At 41.0% G+C, this 18,926-nt stretch overlaps 1 protein-coding gene across 2 annotated transcripts in view; it reads right to left on the minus strand.

Moving 5' to 3' along the window:
• Positions 1-1,182: 1,182 nt before the first annotated feature.
• LOC149743804 (alpha-1,6-mannosylglycoprotein 6-beta-N-acetylglucosaminyltransferase A) overlaps positions 1,183-18,926 on the minus strand; it is a 239,955-nt gene continuing 222,211 nt past the window's right edge. The window contains exons 7-10 of one of the 2 annotated variants that reach the window (XM_089906140.1): positions 14,371-14,442; positions 12,254-12,415; positions 8,715-8,884; positions 1,183-5,069 (exon numbers count right to left, since the gene is read on the minus strand). In XM_089906140.1, coding sequence (XP_089762266.1) covers positions 4,931-5,069; positions 8,715-8,884; positions 12,254-12,415; positions 14,371-14,442 — 543 coding nt within the window. In that variant the 3' untranslated portion in view covers positions 1,183-4,930. The remainder of the gene's footprint in view (positions 5,070-8,714; positions 8,885-12,253; positions 12,416-14,370; positions 14,443-18,926) is intronic. The other variant, XM_089906141.1, reaches the window with a different exon arrangement.

Raw genomic sequence — 18,926 nt, forward strand, 5'->3', positions numbered from 1 at the left:
CACCATGCTGTTTGGGTTACTAAAGCTTTGTAGTATAGACCAGTGGTCCCCAACCTTTTTGACACCAGGGGCCGGTTTCATGGAAGACAATTTTTCCACGGATCAGGGATGGGGATGGTTCAGGCTGTAATGCGAGTGACGGGAGTGGCAGATGAAGCTTCACTCACTCACCTGCCTGCCGCTCACCTCCTGCTGTGTGGCCTGGTTCCTAGCAGGTTGCAGACCAGGACTGGTCCGCAGCCTGGGGGTCGGGGACCCGTGGTATAGACTGAATGAAGTCAGGAAGCGAAATACCTCCAGCTTTGTTCTTTTTCCTTGGACTGCTTGGCAATTCAGGTTCTTTTGTGGTTCCACATAAATTTTAGGAATATTTGTTCTAGTTCTGTGAAAAATGTTACGGGTATTTTGACAGGGATCACATTAAATCTGTAGATTGCTTTGAGTGGCATGGCCATATTAAAAATATTAATTCTTCTAATCCAAGAGCGCAGGGTATCTTTCCATTTCTTTGTATCATCTTCATTTTCCTTCATCAATGTTTTACAGTTTTCAGAGTATAGGTTTTTCACCTCCTTGGTTAAGTTTATTCCTAGGAATTTTATACTTTTTGAAGCGATTTTAAACAGGATTGTTTTTTTACTTTCTCTTTCTGATAGTTCATTATTAATGTATAGAAAAGCAACAGATTTCTGTATATTGATATTATATCCTAAAACTTCTCTGAATTTATTAGCTCTAATAGTTTTTTGGTGGAGACTTAAGGATTTTCTACATAAAGTATTATGTCATCTGCAAATAGTGACAGTTTTACTTTTTTCCTTCCAGTTTGGATGCTTTTCTTTTTTCTTTTTTTTTTTTTTTGTCTATTGTGGCTAGGACTTCTAATACTACGTTAAATTGAAGCGGCGAGAGGGGGCATCCTTGTCTTCTTCCTAAATTTAGAGGAAAGGTAAAAACCTTTTCAACACTGAGTGTGATGTTAGCTGTGGGTTTGTCATAAATGCCCTTTATTATGCTGAGATATGTTACATCTATAACCAATTTGATGAGTGTTTTTACCATAAATGGATGTTGTTTTGTCAACTGCTTTTTCTACTTCTAGTGAGATAATGATGTGATTTTTATCCTTTTGTTTGTTAATGTGGTATATATCACATTGAATGATTTGTGAATATTGAACCATCCTTGTGTCCCTGGAATAAATCTCACTTGATCATGGTGTATGATTCTTTTTATATAATGTTGGATTTGGTTTGCTAATATACTGTTGAGGATTTTTGCATCTATATTCATCAAAGGTATTGGCCTGTGATTTTCTTTTTTTGTAGTGTCTTTTCTGGTTTTTGTATCAGGGTAATGGTGGAATTATAGAATGAATTTGGGAGTGTTCCCTCCTCTTCAATTTTGTTTTTGAAATAGTTTGAGAAGGGTAAGTATTAGTTTTTCTTTATGTGTTTGGTAGAATTCCCCTGTGAGGCTGCCTAGTCCTAGACTTTTGTTTGCTGGGAGTTTTGTTTGTTTGTTTTCCAAATTCAATTTCACTACCAGTGATCAGTCTGTTCAAATGGTCTGTTTCTTCTTGATTCAGTCTTGGTGTGTTGTATGTTTCTAGAAATGTGTCCGTTTCTTATAGGTTGTTCACTTTGTTGGCATTTAACTGTCCGTAGTACTCTTATGATTTTTTGGATCCCTGCTGTACTGGTTATTCCTCCTCTTTTATTTCTTCTTTTGTTTATTTGGGTCCTCTCTCTTTTCTTCTTGGTGAGCCTGGATAAAGGTTTATCAATTTTATTTAACTTTTCAAAAAACTAGCTCTTGGTTTCATTGATCTTTTCTATTTTTTTGGTCTCTCTTTTATTTATTTCCTCTCTGATCTTTATTATTTTCCAACTTCTGCTGACTGGGCTTTGTTCTCCTTTTTCTAATTCTTTTAGGTGGTAAGTGGGGTTGTTTGAGAATTTTCTTGTTCCTTGAGGAAGGCTCATATCACCATAAACTTCCCTCTTCAAACTGCTTTTGCTGCATCCCATACATTTTAGAGACTGTATTTCCATTTTCATTTGTCTCAAGGTATTTTCTGACTTCCTCTTTTTTCTTTGATCCATTGTTTTTTTCAGTAGCATGTTGTTTAGTCTCATGTGTTTGTTCTTTTCCCATTTTTCTTTCTGCGATTGATTTCTAGTTTCATACCACTGGGGTCAGAAAAAGTGCTTGATATAATTTCTATCCTCTTGAACTTGTTGAGACTTGTTTTGTGGCCTAGCATGTGATTTATCCTGGAGATGTTCCATGTACACTTGAAAAGAATGTGTAATCTGCTGTTTTCAGATGTGATGACCTGTAGATATCTATTAAGCCCAACTGCTCTATTGTGTCATTTAAGATCACTGTTGCCTTACTGATCTGTCCATTGATGTAAATGGGGTGTTAAAGTCCCCTACTATTATTGTCAACTTCTCCCTTTATGTCCGTTAGTATTTGCTTTATGTACTTGGGTGCTCCTGTACTGGATGCATACATGTTAACCGGTGTACTACCTTCGTCTTGTATCAATCCCTTTACCGTTATATAATGCTCTTCTTTTTCTTTTATTATAGGCTTTGTTTTAAAAGTCTATTTTGTCTGATATGAATACTGCTACCCCAATTTCTTGCCATTTCTGTTTGCATGAAATATCTTTTTCCATCCCCTCACTTTCAGTCTGTGTGTGTCTTTAGCTTTAAAGTGAGTATCTTGTAGGCAGCATTTAGATAGATCTTTTTTAAATCCAATCAGCCACCCTATGTGTTTTGATTGGAAAATTTAGTTCAATGACATTTAAAGTAATTATTGATAGATATGTACTTACTGCCATTTTATTACTTGTTTTCTGGTTGTTTTTTTTGTAGTTCTCTGTTCATTTCTTCTTTTTGTTTCTTCCCTTGTGGTTTGATGATTTTCTTTAGTAGTATGCTTCTGTTCCTTTCTTTATACGTTTTGTGTATCTATTGTAGCTTTGGGATTTGTGATTACCATGTGGTTCTATGTTGCGAATTGTTTCCCTCGCTCTGCTCAGATGCAGCCTTGGGTCCAAGTACCCTCTTGCCCCTCACAGTCATTCATTGCCCCCAATCTCCTCCACTCCTGCCTTGCTGCGGCACCCTTGGCAGTTGGAGCCTGCGTGACCTCTCAGCATGTACCGGAGGGTGAGTTGTGGTTGAGTGGCTGCCATGAGAGGTCTGGGCTGCTTCTGATGCACTGCTTGAGTAAGTGCCAACAATGGCCACCGCCTCCCCCACTGCCCAGGCTCCACCCTGGGACCAGGTCGCCTCTGTGTCCCACAGTCTCCTCTCTCGTTGTGGCCACCCCAGCTCCAGTGCCATCTTGTGACATGGAGTAAGTGGGGCTAGAGCACTTGCTGGGCTAGGGCTGGCACGTGCTGAGACAGCTGCAGGAAACCTCTGTCCGTCCTCTCTGCCCTGCCTCAGGGGCAAGCCAGGGCACACATGCTCCTCACAAGCAGGGTCTAGGCCTTCTACAGCCGTCCTGTTGGTGCTAGTGGTCCTCCAACCTAAAAAGGGGGCTTGTTTCCCCTGTGTATAACCCCACGACTCAGGTGCCCAATCTGTGGCTCTCACCGCTCACTTCCCAGGGCAGGTCTCCACTTGTGCAATCTCCCTTTTCCTCTGAGTGCCCTCCCAGGGGTCCCTACCTGATCCCTTTTCTTCCCTTCCTACCCGATTACATGTGAATCTTTCTTACGGTCTTGGTGGTACAGGAGTCTTTCTGCCAGTTTCCAGTTGGTTTTCAATGAGAATTGTTCCACAGTTAGATGTATTCTGGATGTGTACATAGGGGGAGGTGAGTCCCACACCGTCCTACTGGGCCATCTTGATCAATCCTCCATATTACTCTTCTTTAATAAGAATTACTAAACTCAAACTAGGTATTTTTTTTGCCTGCTGAACATTGAGACTTACAGCTACTCTCATGCAAGTGTTAAAAGTAGTGTTGGAGATACAGTAGTATCAAACTAAGCCTTTTTTAGAAAGATTGAAAGGAAATTGAAAAAATTAAAAAACTTCATTATATAATTCAATGTTATTTAGTGTCATGCTTGTAAAATTGTTTCCAATGTTGTTCCATGTAAAACTGTTTCAAATACTAAACCATGGTCTCAAACCCACAAGAGGGAAACAGTGAGATCTTCTACTAATAAAAACTGTACACAGAGTAACACATGCACTCTGGTGATACTAAGCACGAGGCTTATCTTTAAAAGTAAAAGACCCCAGCATTCAGACAAGCTACGCCCAGATTTCTCTTCTAAGAATGACAAGAATACCGATGGGGGAAAGGGACAGAGAAATAAGTCATCAACTCAAACCTAAGGAACACAAGAAATGACCCTGTCCATAGTTTATCAAAATCATTATTTGATTAAACAGATGAGATTAGTGTAGACAGACTGACAGAGGCAAGGTAAGTGTTAGGGAAGGTAAAAAGGAGGTTGGATATTTGTTTTCTATTTTTAAAAGAAATCAATGAAAATAATGAATAGCACTTGAAAGTCAAAAGGCACCGAGGAGAATCTGAACTTCAATTAGGAATGAGAAACACTCTACACAGGGAAGCAGCTGCACAGCACAGGGGGATCAGCTCCGTGCTTTGTGACCGCCTAGAGGGGTGGGACAGGGAGGGTGGGAGGGAGACACAAGAGGGAGGAGATATGGGGATATATGTATACGTACAGCTCTTTCACTTTGTTATACAGCAGAAACTAATACACTGTTGTAAAGCAATTATACTCCAATAAGGATGTTAAAAATAGTGACAATTATTAAAAAAAAGAAAAAAAAGATAATATTTGATAAGCTTTTTCTACCAGCAACCATGCAACCCTTGTTAAAGAAATAAAAAGCTCTAAAAACTTAAGAACAGTATGTAGCACTTACTGGTAATGAACCCAGGATGGTCCAAGAGTTTTCTTGAATTGAGCGAGTCCTACAATATCAATATAAATGAGCTCAACAATTCTGTCTCCTACAGTTGGGCAGCCAGATCGGTTTCCTACAACCTTCTTCATTATTCTAGAGAAAGGACAGAAGAGAGGGGAAAAATAAATACAATTTACTGCAAGGTACTGCACTTAAATAGGTAAATAAACGTCCCAAGAATCCTTATCAGGGAGGATGCCATGGCCTTTCCCAACCAGCTGCCTATCCAAGTTCTGCCCACTCATCACGTCCATCCAAAGCCTCAATTCTGACTCTCGCAAAAGCAAATGGTTGTATACAAACACAGCCTTGGAAACCAAGGGAGATCTGCGTCTCAATCTGTCTCCATTTAATTTGCTGGTCAAGAAGATTAGGGAGGTCTTTAAGTACTGGTGACAGGGCCAGATGTGTTTTATTTAAACAGATCATTGCAGAAGCAACATGAAGCAGTGGTTCCCAAACATGCCTGCACATTAGAATCACCTGGGGATCTTTTCCAACTTCCCAAGCCCAGACCATATCCCAGACTAATTAAATCACACTCCACTGTCTAGCAGCTGTGAGATCTTAGAAAGTAACTTAACTTCTCTGAATCTGTCCTCATTTAAAACACACACACACACACACACACACACACACACACACACACAAACACACAAACAGGATTGGATACAGAGAAGACGGTAGGACAGCAACCTCTCAGGAATTCTTCAGGTAGTTAAATTAGGTATTCAGTGGAAAGTACCTATGCATACTAGATACTCAGTACCTATTAGTTTCTCCCAGAGACTGTTCTTATCATACAGCCCTTACTGACCTCCTAAATGTCTTCCATCTCTAGCCTCTACAATATAAACTTCTTTCTGTACTGTCCTGTACTGTTTGCAAATTTCTTTTATGTCTAATTTTTCCTTCTGACTAGAATGTATCACAGAACTGGCACTATAGTTTATACTTTTTCATTATCCTTCCTTCCATCCACCCACCCATCCATCCAAACCCACCCTTGCACTGAGCCAACATGCTTGATTGTACATCAATTTCACATGGGTGGGGCAAATAAGTGCTACCCATACTGCCATTCACCCAGAAGTCAGTCATCATTGGCCTTTGTATCCCTGCTCACACCCCGTAACAGTCCTTCACCAGATTATGGACACCCTGCTCCAAAGGGCAAGAGCCATCAATAGGGCTCTGCCCTAGAGCTCCATACTGACACTGCCCCAGGCACCCTTTTCTCCACTGGGTTTCTGAAAGAGGTAGGTTCCATATAACCAATTTCTTCCCAACGATTTGAAAATTTTTTCTGTAAAGGCCCAGGTAGTAAACACTTGCATCTCTGCAGGCCACACATTCTCCGTCACAGCTATTCAGCTCTGCTCTTGGAGAAGGAAAGCAGCCACGGGTGTGGCTTTGGGCCCGTGATACTTGATTAACAAAAAACGCACAGGGCTGCATTTGGCCTGCTCAGCCATCGTTGCTGACTCCTGGTCCACCCTGTATTCAGTGGTTCCCAAACCTGCCTGCACTTTGGAATTACCTGGAAGCACCAACAGATACTTATGCCTGAGTCCTACCCCCATAGGTTGTCATTTAATTAGTCTGGGATATGGTCTGGGCTTAGGGAGCCTAAAAAGATCCCCAGGTGATTCTAACGTGCAGGCAGGTTTGGGAACCACTGCTCCATGTTGCTTCCACAAGTATCTACTCAAATAAAACACATCTGGCCCTGTCACCAGGGCCTAAAGACCTCCATAATCTTCTTGACCAGCAAATTAAGTTTCTGCCTGGTAGATCCCTAATACGCCGTTTCGGAGCTCCCTGGGGAGCGCCTATCCCCAGAGCTCCCATTGTACTCCATTTCTTTACCCCCGACTCATTCATTCATCCCTTCACTCATTTGTTCAGTAAATAGTTATGGGCACCCACTGTGTGCCAGGCACTGTTCTAGGTGCTCAATACACAGTGGTGAGCAATATTCACAGATTCCGCACTCCCTGTGCTGAGCACCCTCACCTCAATTAGAACTAATCCCATTGCAATTAGTGTCAACATTGTGCAACGTATCAGTGGTAATTATCAAAAGGTTGGCATCTCCTTGGCCACACACTGGTCATCTCTGTATGTCCCATACCAAGAAGCAGCCCACAGAGAGCACAGAAGGAATGAACGCTCAATGTATGAAGGCACCCACTTCATACGTTGTGTTCCCCAGTGTGTTTTAAAAGAAGCGGGAGGAAGGCAACAGGAGGCAGCTGTTAAAGGGACAAAAGTGGTGAAGAGCTCAGAAGACCTCAGGTTTATCGAGTTCTGAACGGAGCACTGTGCTCCGGTGGTCAAGAGCACAGGCTTTGAGGTCACACAGACAGAGGGCTCAAATCCTGGCTCTTCCATGTACTCTCCATGGGACTTTGAGGAAATCTTTTTTGGTCTGAATCTCAGTTTCCTCATCTTTAAAATGCAGAAAGCAACAGTGCCTACTTCCAGGTTTGCACTAAGGACTAAATAATATAAAACATGTAAAACACTTAGTAACTGGTGCACGGGAAGCGCTCAACAAATGTTGGCTTTTTTTTTTTTAATATTTATTTTGGCTGCTGCGGGTCTTAGTTGCAGCACATGGGATCTTCGTTGAAGCATGCAGGATCCTTAGTTGCGGCATGCAGACTCTTAGTTGCGGCATGCATGCGGGTTCTAGTTCCCCGACCAGGGATCGAAGCCGGGTCCCCTGCGTTGGAAGCGTGGAGTCTTACCCACTGGACCACCAGGGAAAACCCCCAAATGTTGGCTCTTAATAGGCATCATCACTGTTATGGTTGTCGTAACTGTTGATACCACCACTGTAACTAAAGCCCGGCTCATGGTTTCAGTGTATGGAAACCATTTAACAAAAAGAGAGCTGACATTATTTTACGGACATTACTGCTTTCATCTCGATACTGCATCTAATCCGACGTGGACCTCAGACTTAACACAAGTGACCTCTCTGGGCATCAATGTTTTAGACAATAAAGTAGGAGCAGGGTGAGACATACATTGTCTTAACACCTCTTCCATTTCTAGAATGTCCCTTCAAGCCATTTCTCTTGGACCAGTTGACATATTGCTAGATGTTAACTTGGCTGTTGGGTAGAGAGTCTCCATGGGCAGTTATCCAAAAAGGAGGGAAGGGGCTCTAAGCATTTCTGCTTAGCCAGTCGTGTCAATCTAAAAGGGATTAAGAGAGGGCTTGAGCTAGAAGCACATTTCAGTGAAATCAAAAAACCCAGGCAGAGTTGAAAGTGGGCTAACTGAAACAGGATTGGATCGGGGCTTTCGAGAAACTCATTCTATCCAAATTAAATTGCAAACCGGAACCTGCCCCGTTTGAAGATTTAGAAAGCTTGCTGTTGAGTGGGGAAGGGTATGAGTTTCAGCAAGAGACAGGGAATTAGCAAAGTCAATAATGTTGCCTGCTGCAGATGCTGGAAGCACCTGTAACAGCAAAGAATAAGCTCCTTAGTTTGAATTTTCTGGCATTCATTTATCAAGCCTCTGGAGCCTGCAGCTACAATGAAAACATATTAGCCTTTTCACAGTGTATGTATTTAGCTTCTGAAAATAATCTTCTTATCTCCTGTTTCGTGAATTATCACTTTCATTTTCCTCCACAAGAAATTACACACCAAGAGAGGGCTTTAAGAGTTTACAATTTCTTTTTTGTATTCTGATTTTAAAATTGAAAAATAATCTCCTTACTCCTTGAGCTCCGCCAGTGAAGCTGAAATCCTAATGTCATGGCCCAATAAGTACAGAGATGTAATTAAATCACTCCACTGAACTAATTCACCAAGAGGGCCACCACTGAAAGCTGTCTCTGCAATCTTAAATCCAGATTCCTTAGTCAGGAGGCCCAGGTGAACAAGGACCTGAAAAAAAAAAAAAAAAAAAAAAAAGAGGCACATACTGATTCCCGTCAGACAAAAGTACAAACTCCACAGTAACCTACCCAAAAGCCACCACCAATTCCAAAGTCATGTTTACGTTCTAATGAAATCTCAACATGGGGTAAACAATTTTTCTAGAAGGTACAGAGAAAGGAAGGAAATGATTTTTCATTGTTGTTTTAGAGAAATAAAGTCATTACTGCATTTGGTATGGCTATGAGTACGAGGTAGGGACAGATAATCCTGTTTTCCAAAAGTGGGGTACATTTGGAAAATTGGAATCAAAGGGGAGTCAAGCAGGACGATAAAATATCTTTTAACTATACTGGGCTTTTTCTCCACAGCTGGAACACGTTTAAGCTTTTAACACGGAAAATTTCAAACACTAACAAAAGCTGACATGACAATATAGTCAATTCCACTGTACTCAACAATTATTAACTTCAACGATGATTAACTCCTGACAAGTCTTATTTAATGTACATCCCTCATTTTCTCCCAACCCCTCTAGCTTATCTTGCAGCAAATCCTAGACAGCCCAACTTTTCACCTGTAAATAGTTCAGCTGGCATTTCTAAAAGAAACAAACTTTCACTTAAAAAACATAACCGTAACATCACCCCAACGCCCCTGACATAGCTATTAAATCCTTAGTATTACCCAATATCCAGTTAGTCTATACACTTGCTCAATTGTCACTTATTTTTGTCAAGAGCAGTTGGTTGAGTCAAGTCAAATAAAATGCACAAATTGTAATGCCTCATACATCTCTTCTTTAACCTACAGTGGTGCCCGATTATCCTTTTTGGGGGGATAGAGGCTTGTAATTTATTTGTCAAAGAAATTGGGTTGTATTTCCAATAGAGTCTCTCACACTCTAGATTTTGCTGACTGTGTAACAGATTCTTCTGTCCCTTGTGTTTATGGTAAATTAGTAATCAGATCTGCAGCCATGATCAAATTTGTATTTGATTTTTGGGGCAATACTACTTCACAGGTGGTGCCGTGTACTTCCAGCGGTGAGAACAAAATCTGGGTGTTTCTGTTTTGTGATGTTAGCAGCTACTGAGGATCACTAACCAGACGCAATAATCCATTAGGGGTTGCAAATGGTGATATTCTGTCATTCCTTCTGCATTTATTAGCCGCAATACTTCTATAAAGAGAAACTACCCCTCACGAAGGACAGCTTACATAGAAAAAACCTGGCAAATACTTGATTTTTTACTTGACAGTTTTCAAAATAACTAATTTGATCTTTAGCATACTCTAATGATGACCAATGAGGATTTTAAATATATATATATATCATTATAAAATCATGAATATAAGTATATTTGATGTGTTTCAATAACTGCAGTTATTATTCTTACTGATTACCAAATTGTGCCATCTTGGGCAATGGGAGACTATTAAAGTTGGCTTCTAAGTCCTTTGACAAAACCCTAGTAGTCTTCAATAGTTTCTTTGCTCTCTGACACGACAAGGCGTTCCAGGCTCATCTTGTACAACGTCTGTCTCAGGCCTTAATCAGCCATTTTTCCAAGAACCTTTTAGACCATTTCGTGAAAACGGTATTTAAAGATCAAAGTCTGGTGCCTAGCATACTCTAGATGATCACTGTTTACAGGCCTTTTCAGTGGACATAGCTAGAAAATTTGTTTTTCCTCAAGGATAAAAATAATCATGAGTTCACAATGGTTTTTCCAATTCAAACCCAGGATTACAGCAGCTTTATCAATTTTTATAACATTATCCATCTCACATCTGTTACTTCCTCTCTCCCACATTGAAAATTCCACTTCTCCAGGACACTAACATAATTGCTGATTTGCTTTATTCCAAGACACATAATGGATTCGGAAGGAGAATATCACCACCACCACCTCTTACAGGATTAGAAAAATTGTTTTAAGATATTTTTGCAGTTTTTTTTTTTATCATGTGTGATATCCCATCAGAAACGTTCAAAGTACTGTGCTCTGAAGTCACTAAGAATAGCCCTTCTCCGTGTGCTTAGAGTAAAAGTGGACACGTGGTCAGTTCATTTGCTTTACTTTTTCCTTATGATTTTGTTTTGTAATTAAATTGTTTTACACTTAAGTAAAATGATTCCAGTGTCAAATCTACAAAGCAAGATATATTCAGAGAAGTCTAGTTTCTATACTTGTTGCCTCCACACTACCCCCTGACTCCCCTTATTAGACATCTTTTTATTGTGGTAAAACATACATAACATAAGCTTTACCATTTTAACCATTTTTAAGTGTACAGCTCAGTGGCATTAAGTACATTCACATTGTCGTGCAACCATTACCACCATCCATCTCCTTTATTTTTAATTGCATGCTTTGCTATTCCATTTTAAAAACTCTGAGCAAGAAGCATATATGTATATCATATATACATTATATATGTGTATATATGTGTGTGTATATGTATATATCTATAGGTACACATGTAGGTGTAGATACAGATATAAAGATAAATTCCTTCTTCCTTTTAAAAATAATGTTCACTATTCTCTACCTACCATGTCTTCACATAACAATATATCCCGGAGATAACTGCAGAGGATTATATAGAAATTACTCTTTCTTTTCATAGCTCACCTGGATCTATGACCACATACTCTTTCCTGGAGGACTCTTTGATGCCAGGATGTCTGGTCCTGCTGTCTCATAAACTCAAGGGATCTAAGCAAAACTGACTCATTAAACTGTGACTTGGGGTTCTGCAAGTGTATCTGTATTTTTGCCCCAAAGGTATCAAATTAGTCAAATTAGGAATACTAAACTCATTTTTCATTTATTTTTAGATATGGGAACAGATTGTTTACTTTTCTCGTTTATTCTTCATCAGAATAGTTCATCTAACGTCATGGCCACTTGATGTATAACTAATAGGAACATAAGCAGAAGCACCACCAAACAGAACAGCGATGAAACTCACCAGTTAGTTGCCCAAATCCCAGAGCTGACACATACCAAGAATATGAAATTGTCATGATGATGTAAACCGGAAGTTCTTCCAGATTGTATTAGGGTAAAGAAGAGAGAATTAAATTTCCTCATGCCACTGACACAGAGTCAGAGGGTTCATAGCAAAATCTTACAAGCAGATATTCTGCCTGGCTTCACCCAAGAAACATGTGTACCAGTTCCTGCTAAGTATAATTACTGTAACCGGGGAAAAGGATGCCCCAAAAAATGGCTGTACAAGAAGAGACTGCACAGATTCACCCTGAGGGAATATCATTTGAGACATGACATTTCTCTTAGTCTGTCTCCACGAAAATCAAATTTTCAAGAAAACTGGCACCCAACTGAAGTGAATTAATCAGAAACTCACTTTCTTCCTCTTTCTCTTTTCAAGATTCTGCTTCTCTGCCAAGGACTTGATTGCCTGGATCCACGCATCAGCCATTCGCCGGATCCGTAGTCTCATCCATCGGAATTCTTCATGCTTTTTCATCATACTGTAGAGAATATTAAAATCCGTACGAATTTCTGCCTAGAAACAGAAATTTAATAAAAATGAGTAGAAGATAAGAGGTCCAAAAGCATAATAGTTTTCATGATGTGACATTTGAAAACTTGAAAGACATAGTCAATTAAACACAGGGCTTCAAAAGTCTGCTCTGCTGAACAGCTTTGCTTGAAGCGCCCAGGACTGCAAATTGAGGCAAAGGCCTCTTGACTGCTGCGTGGCTATACGGGACATCATTAAAAAATCAGAAGTGGAGACGTGCAAAGCCCTGAGCTACGTCAAAAATGCATATTTTACAGTGAATGTGCTTGATACACCTTGAAATTCTCTGCACCCGAATTTACTGGCCCCTTGATCTACTGCAGGGTAGCAGGCTCCTGGGAAAACTAAAGTCAATTATTAACAGGCTACCTGCCATTGTGCAGGCTGCCAAAAAGCCTCATTCTGTCCACAAAGTTAAGTAGGGAAATAAATGCTCATCTTCTAGTTTTGTCCCAATCCAAACAAACAGAAGTTTATTATTTTCTAAGGAATTTAAAAGCCAGGAATACCATTTTCCCACAGTAACTGAATAAAATTTCAAATTCAAGCCAAAAGGGCTTCCCTGGCAGTGCAGTGGTTAAGAATCCACCTGCCAATGCAGGGGACACGGGTTCGAGCCCCGGTCCGGGAGCAACTAAGCTCGTGCGCCACAACTACTGAGCCTGTGCTCTAGAGCCCGCGAGCCACAGCTACTGAAGCCCGTGTGCCACAACTACTGAAGCCCACACACCTAGAGCCCATGCTCCGCAACAAGAGAAGCCACCGCAACGAGAAGCCCGTGCACCACAACAAAGAGTCGCCCCCGCTCACCGCAACTAGAGAAAGCCCACGTGCAGCAGCAAAGACCCAACACAGTCAAAAATTAAACAAAAAAAAATTCAAGCCAAAATAACTTAAAAGTCAGGAAGACTATTTTTCTAAGATAGCTGGATGCAACCAGCAATTGAAATAACAGAGAAAAATAATAACACTAGTATTTTTTTCACATAACATCTAAATAAAACATTCACTAAATCCATCTTTCAGCAGTTACCATAGTTCATTCTAACACTCATCTGATCATGTCCTTGACTCAACAGTTTCCCAAGAATCCCATGGTCTAAGCGAGGCTCGGCAAACTCTGGCTCTTGGACCAAATCCCCCTCGCTACGTAAAGTTTTATCAGAACACAGTCATGCCCACTCATTTACACATTGCCTAGGGCTGCCCTGTGCCACGGGTCAGAACTGACTAGTTGCAACAGAGATCTGGCCTGCAAAGATGAAAATATTTACTATCTGGCCTGTCACAGAAAAAAATTAGCTGATCCCTGGGGTGAAGAATAAAGACTTGAGCTTTTAATACAAAGCTTTTTCAGCCCCTACCTACCTTTCCCATTTCATCTTCATTCCAGCTCATCCAAACCCCTATGGCCTTGTCCCACTGAACCAGGCTCTACTCCCTGAAAATGCCAGGCTCTTGTACAGGCACCTGTCCCCCTGCCACCAGAGACATCTTTCTCTCCTTGACCTGGTATAAACTCATTCAGCGCTTTAAATTCAACTCCAAGGTCATCTTCTCTTTACATGCTCTCCTGACCCATGCAGGCTGAGATCGCCACTTCTTTATTAATTTCCATGGGCCTATGTTTCAGTGTTGACACAGTCATTATTTACAACCATCACCCTCATTATTAAATCACTGGGCGCCTCCACGTCTGGCACCAGGTCTTATTCGTATCAGTAGCCCATCACGTAGGAACCCTCAGAGAACTGCTCAATAAATAAACATATGCTAACTGGTTGACTGATTTGGTCACTCAGACTTCCACAGGGCTGGGGATAGAAGTTCTTCCGTTTACCGTTATTTCAGATTACAGCTGGCAGAAGACTCCACATGTATCACTTGACATCATACTCAAATCAAAAGCCTAGTAAGAGGTTTCCAAAATCACTTACCAATGAATTACGATCAGCTTCTTCGTAGGGATTTTTTGCTCTCCAAGGTAAATGAGGACACCAATTTTCAACCTGAAAAATAGAAATCAGAGACACTAAGTATGCTGGTGCATCTGTAAATGAATTAATGTCTGTGCAAAGTTCCAAGCACAGTTCCTGGTACACAGGAAGTGGGTTAAGTGGGTTATTACTATTATCGGTCAGACTCCCACACTTTTAGCTAGCCATCCAGAGGCAGGGCCCCTCTCAGATGAAACAAATTAGCCAAGGTCCCAAGGAGTGTATCATGACACTTCACATCTGTCCTTCAAAGGCTTCACAGTGACGATTCCTTAATCATTTAATCCTTGAACTTCTACACAGAAGGAGAGGGGGTCTTGCAGCAGAAAGTTAAAAGACTTGAACACTGCTGCCAGGGAATGGGAATGCAAAGGTGCCTCTGTACTATTTAGCAAGAGGACAGGAATGACTCGTTATCTCCTGTGGTGTGGCGGGCACGGAAACATCAAGGCACGTGAGCCACAGAACTCCATCATGTATCTCCAAATTAGGAATGCAACCGAGAGTTTAAGGCTAACTGATCAAGGCTTCCCCTCATTTTCTGGCTGTTCACTTCACACTAACTCAAGGAACAGGGTGATAAAACCTATTGGAAACAGAGATGAAAGAAAAAAAAATGCCTCAGCAATCTTGTGAGAGCCATTCTGGAAGATGGACTGTTCTGTCAATGCACTGGAGTTTAGAGAGCTGGGGGAGGAGGAAATTTACAGGAATGACTTCGACAAAGGTTAACAAAGAAAATTAGGCAAATTCACACTTTCTAGTAAATGAAAAATGCACTGAGCAATACTGATGTCTGACCTCTTTGCCAAAACTGGCCATATAATTCCAAGATAGCATGTCACCCGTTTATTAATATATGAGGTTATTAAAGATGGCTAATAAGCAGGTGCTGAAAATAATGTTTCTGGGGCCAGGTGGACCTATAAAAATGAAGAGTACAAGAGGGCGGGGGCATCCTTGGAGCATCACGGGGGAGGCAGGGAGGCGTGTGAGGTCAGAGCTCCTGGGTCAGCAATGCACAGTCACACAAGCTGGTTGGCCCTCCAGCTCCTGGTGAGTTTTCAAAGAAACAAAGCAGTTTCACTACTCTAGAAATATCTCTTAAAGCAAGGTGATTTTGACTAGGACCGGAAATAATTGGGCAATCTGCATAAAGCGCTCTGCCACTGCAAATGATCCGAAAGTAACAAGCAGAGGGCAAAAGCTTGGGGGAGGGTGGAATTCCTGGATAGGAAAAGTACACAATATTCTGTTTTCTTTTTGTGGAGTGAAATCAGACTTGACCATATTTGTGAATGACTTCAGAGACTCAAAAGGACTCCTCATAAGAAAAGTTGCAGTGGTTTTTACTCATTAAAAAAAAAGAGAATACTAACTTGCCTGGAATGCCTATGTCTAAATACTGAGCCCTTATACAGCAACATCACCATGAAAGGCAAAATCACCAAGGAAAAGCACTCTATTGACACCAATGAGAAAAGTGAGAGAGAAGCAGCAGAAAAGAAGCCGCCAAGGGGATGAAGCCTCGGCTGGTCCCAGCAGCTTACACACTACACACACGTGTGCCTTGTGTTCTCAGGCCGGACCGAATTATTTAATTCAAATTAAATTTTTGTAAATGGACTCAATAAGACAGTGCTTTAAAGCATATTTGTAACATGAAGGCTTCAAATGGATTGTAGACCTGATTGTGAGACCTTCCACCGCACAGAAAAAAGCATGAGGATGCGCAAGCAGGGTATATAGATTTGTAGTCAACCCCACACTAAATAAATAACAATATGTACACAGCAGCAGGTCAGGATAAAAAACGTCCTCACGAAAAGCATGATAGGGAAAGATGAAACACGACTATGAATAAAGCAAACCAACCCAAAGGAGAGACATTAGTGAGGTCAGGTAAAGGAGAGTGCATTCACTCCTCTGCCCTTAGAAGAATCTTCTGAAATTTACTCTCAGGAAAATACAGTCCAAGGTGATCTTCTAAAATATGGCTTCCCTACAGAACACTCAAGACTTTAATTCCTCTTTGAAACTGATCTTTATCTCAGTTCTTCTTACTTTAAATCACTGGATAATACTGGGCAAGATTTCAAGGGCAGCCCTGAAAGAATGGGAAATGGAGTCTGCCTATTTTAGCTTTTAGCAAGAAATCTTAGCGTTACACATTCACCCGCAATGGAGGAGAAACCAATTCTGAACGTCTTCACACAGGAGTACGGTGGGTTTTTAGGGTGGCTGTTTTTGTACACAGTGATAGGACAACTGGTTATCGAAATAATTAAATTATACATAAACCAATTACTCCACAGGGAGAGGGGGAAAAAACAAAAAAACACATTTCTTTCTGAAACCTCGGAGGGTTAACCAGGATTGGAAGAAAGCCAGCACCTGCAATAACTCCACCTACTGAAACAAAGAGCCCTCAAATGAGCAACATATATTCCTAAATAAGAACATCCTTAATAACACTCAGGGAGAATCTTGCTCAGGGCTAATAATTCACCCTCCTCATCCCTAACTGTCTTGTCTGCTCTGCCTTGGCTCCTTCAGTGAGTCTAACCACCCAGCACAGCATGCTACCAAGAAAGCTGGACCCCAGAATGAGCCCACTGTCTTCCTGATCTGGAAGCTCTTCTATTTCAACTCATTCTTACCATCTCTTTTCCTGGCTCTCAGAACCCTAGTGTCCTAGGTCTGCCTGTGGTCATCTTCCTTCACCTACTACCTTGGCTATGCTTTTTTCCAGCTGTGCCCTTGGTGCTCTCCTTGGGACAGAATCTGTGGCACCAGACCCTCCCACTGTCTACCCTGACCTCTACCAGACTCCTGCAAGCTGGCAAGTCCTCCATCAAGCCCTCTGCCAGGGAAGGGACTGGACAGCCTTAAAATAGTCCACAAATCACCACAGTAAGTCTAAAAATTGAAAACCATCTGAGTTCACAGCAATACGCACACAACAATCGATAGAGGAGCAGAACCATGACTCTATTAACCTTCGATCTGAAGGCAAAACTTCTACAGGAACTAATCTTTTTAGTGAACTAGACTCAGGCTACAAAACGAAGAGGCAGCAGAAACAGAAAAGACCAGCCAGGCTAGACCTTTGGAACATTAAGGCGTCTTCCACACAGAGTGCACAATGAATCACTTTTCTTGAGCAAGGAGATCTAAAATTAGCCAATTTTATTTTTGACATTCCTCCTCCCAATGATTTAAACTTCTTTGATCTGAGAAGGTTTTGCAGCTTCATCACATACGATGTGAATCAAAGCAAAATTCCTAAACAGACCTCAAACTTACTTTCAAGTTCCGTAGGATGGACAATTCATTACAGTTAAGGAAAAAGAAACTGCTTATAGAGATGCCTACAGCTCGAGTTGGAATTTAAAGGGGGAAAAGAAGAAAATTATAGCAAAAATGAGTAGGAGATTTAACGTATATATGTGTGTCCTTCGGTGTAACTCGCCTAACTCTGTAGTAATGTTCTGTTCTTTTGAAAGAATAATAATCAGACTCCATTATGGCCTCTTCTCTCATGCTTAATGTGAAAGGTTTTGCTTTAATGGATCACTGACATAGAATTTCATGCTGTTCTTTTCCTAGAGTAAGTGCAATCAAAACTAAATGCGCAAAATGCCTAAGAAAAGTCTGAGGTTATCTCTGGATATTGTTGTCATGGGTGCTTTGCATTTTCTTCTGTATGTGAATCTTCATATTACGACTTTTTTTTTTTACAATGTACATTTCTTAATCAAATAAGTTTTCAAGGCATTACATTATATAAGCATACAGTCATTTACTGAAGGTTTACAGTTCAGGGAAAAAAACAACTGAACTTGACTGCATCCCATCATTTAATCCCCTGAAGTGCCCTATGACGTGGGTACCATTGCCAGGTTACAAGTGAGGGAAGCAAGGCTTAAAGGGGCTGAGAACTTGCCGAAGTCCACTCACTAGTGAGCAGCAGGGCTGGGTGATGACTGAGATCTGTCGGTTCCTGGACCAGGACGTGTCAGAGCCACCGTAAAGGCCAAGCTCAGTGAAGGGCGAGGATAAGAGAGCTGCGCAATGTGGAATCCACCAAAATGAATTCTATGCCCAACTCCACAAACAACTAGGGGGATAGCCTTAAACCATTTGACTTTCAAGTTTTCCATCTACAGAATGAAGGTGCTGGCTTGGGTGACCTCTTAGTAATTCTATTAGCTTTAAGATCTGAAAAAGATGGTTGGACATCACCCTGTCAGGCTAGTTGGTTACATACCAAAAGGATACCATTGACTATATCTATTCATTTGATCCACTGATGATACACACATATATACATCCACACAGATTTGTTGAACTGATGACATATCAAATGTAGTTACTCATTAAGGGGCATGCTTTTAAAAGACTTATTTACCCCACGCCGCTCCCCTCCCTGGCCTACTCCCCCGTCTCAAGTTTTGAACAGGAAATGCACATGGTAAAGGATGTCCACACATGTG

Source organism: Delphinapterus leucas, unplaced genomic scaffold (assembly GCF_059928025.1).
Source record: "Delphinapterus leucas isolate spDelLeu-1000000601 "Yukka" unplaced genomic scaffold, BTC_Dleu_Yukka2 spDelLeu_asBTCV2_sq78, whole genome shotgun sequence".
NCBI lineage: Eukaryota > Metazoa > Chordata > Mammalia > Artiodactyla > Monodontidae > Delphinapterus > Delphinapterus leucas.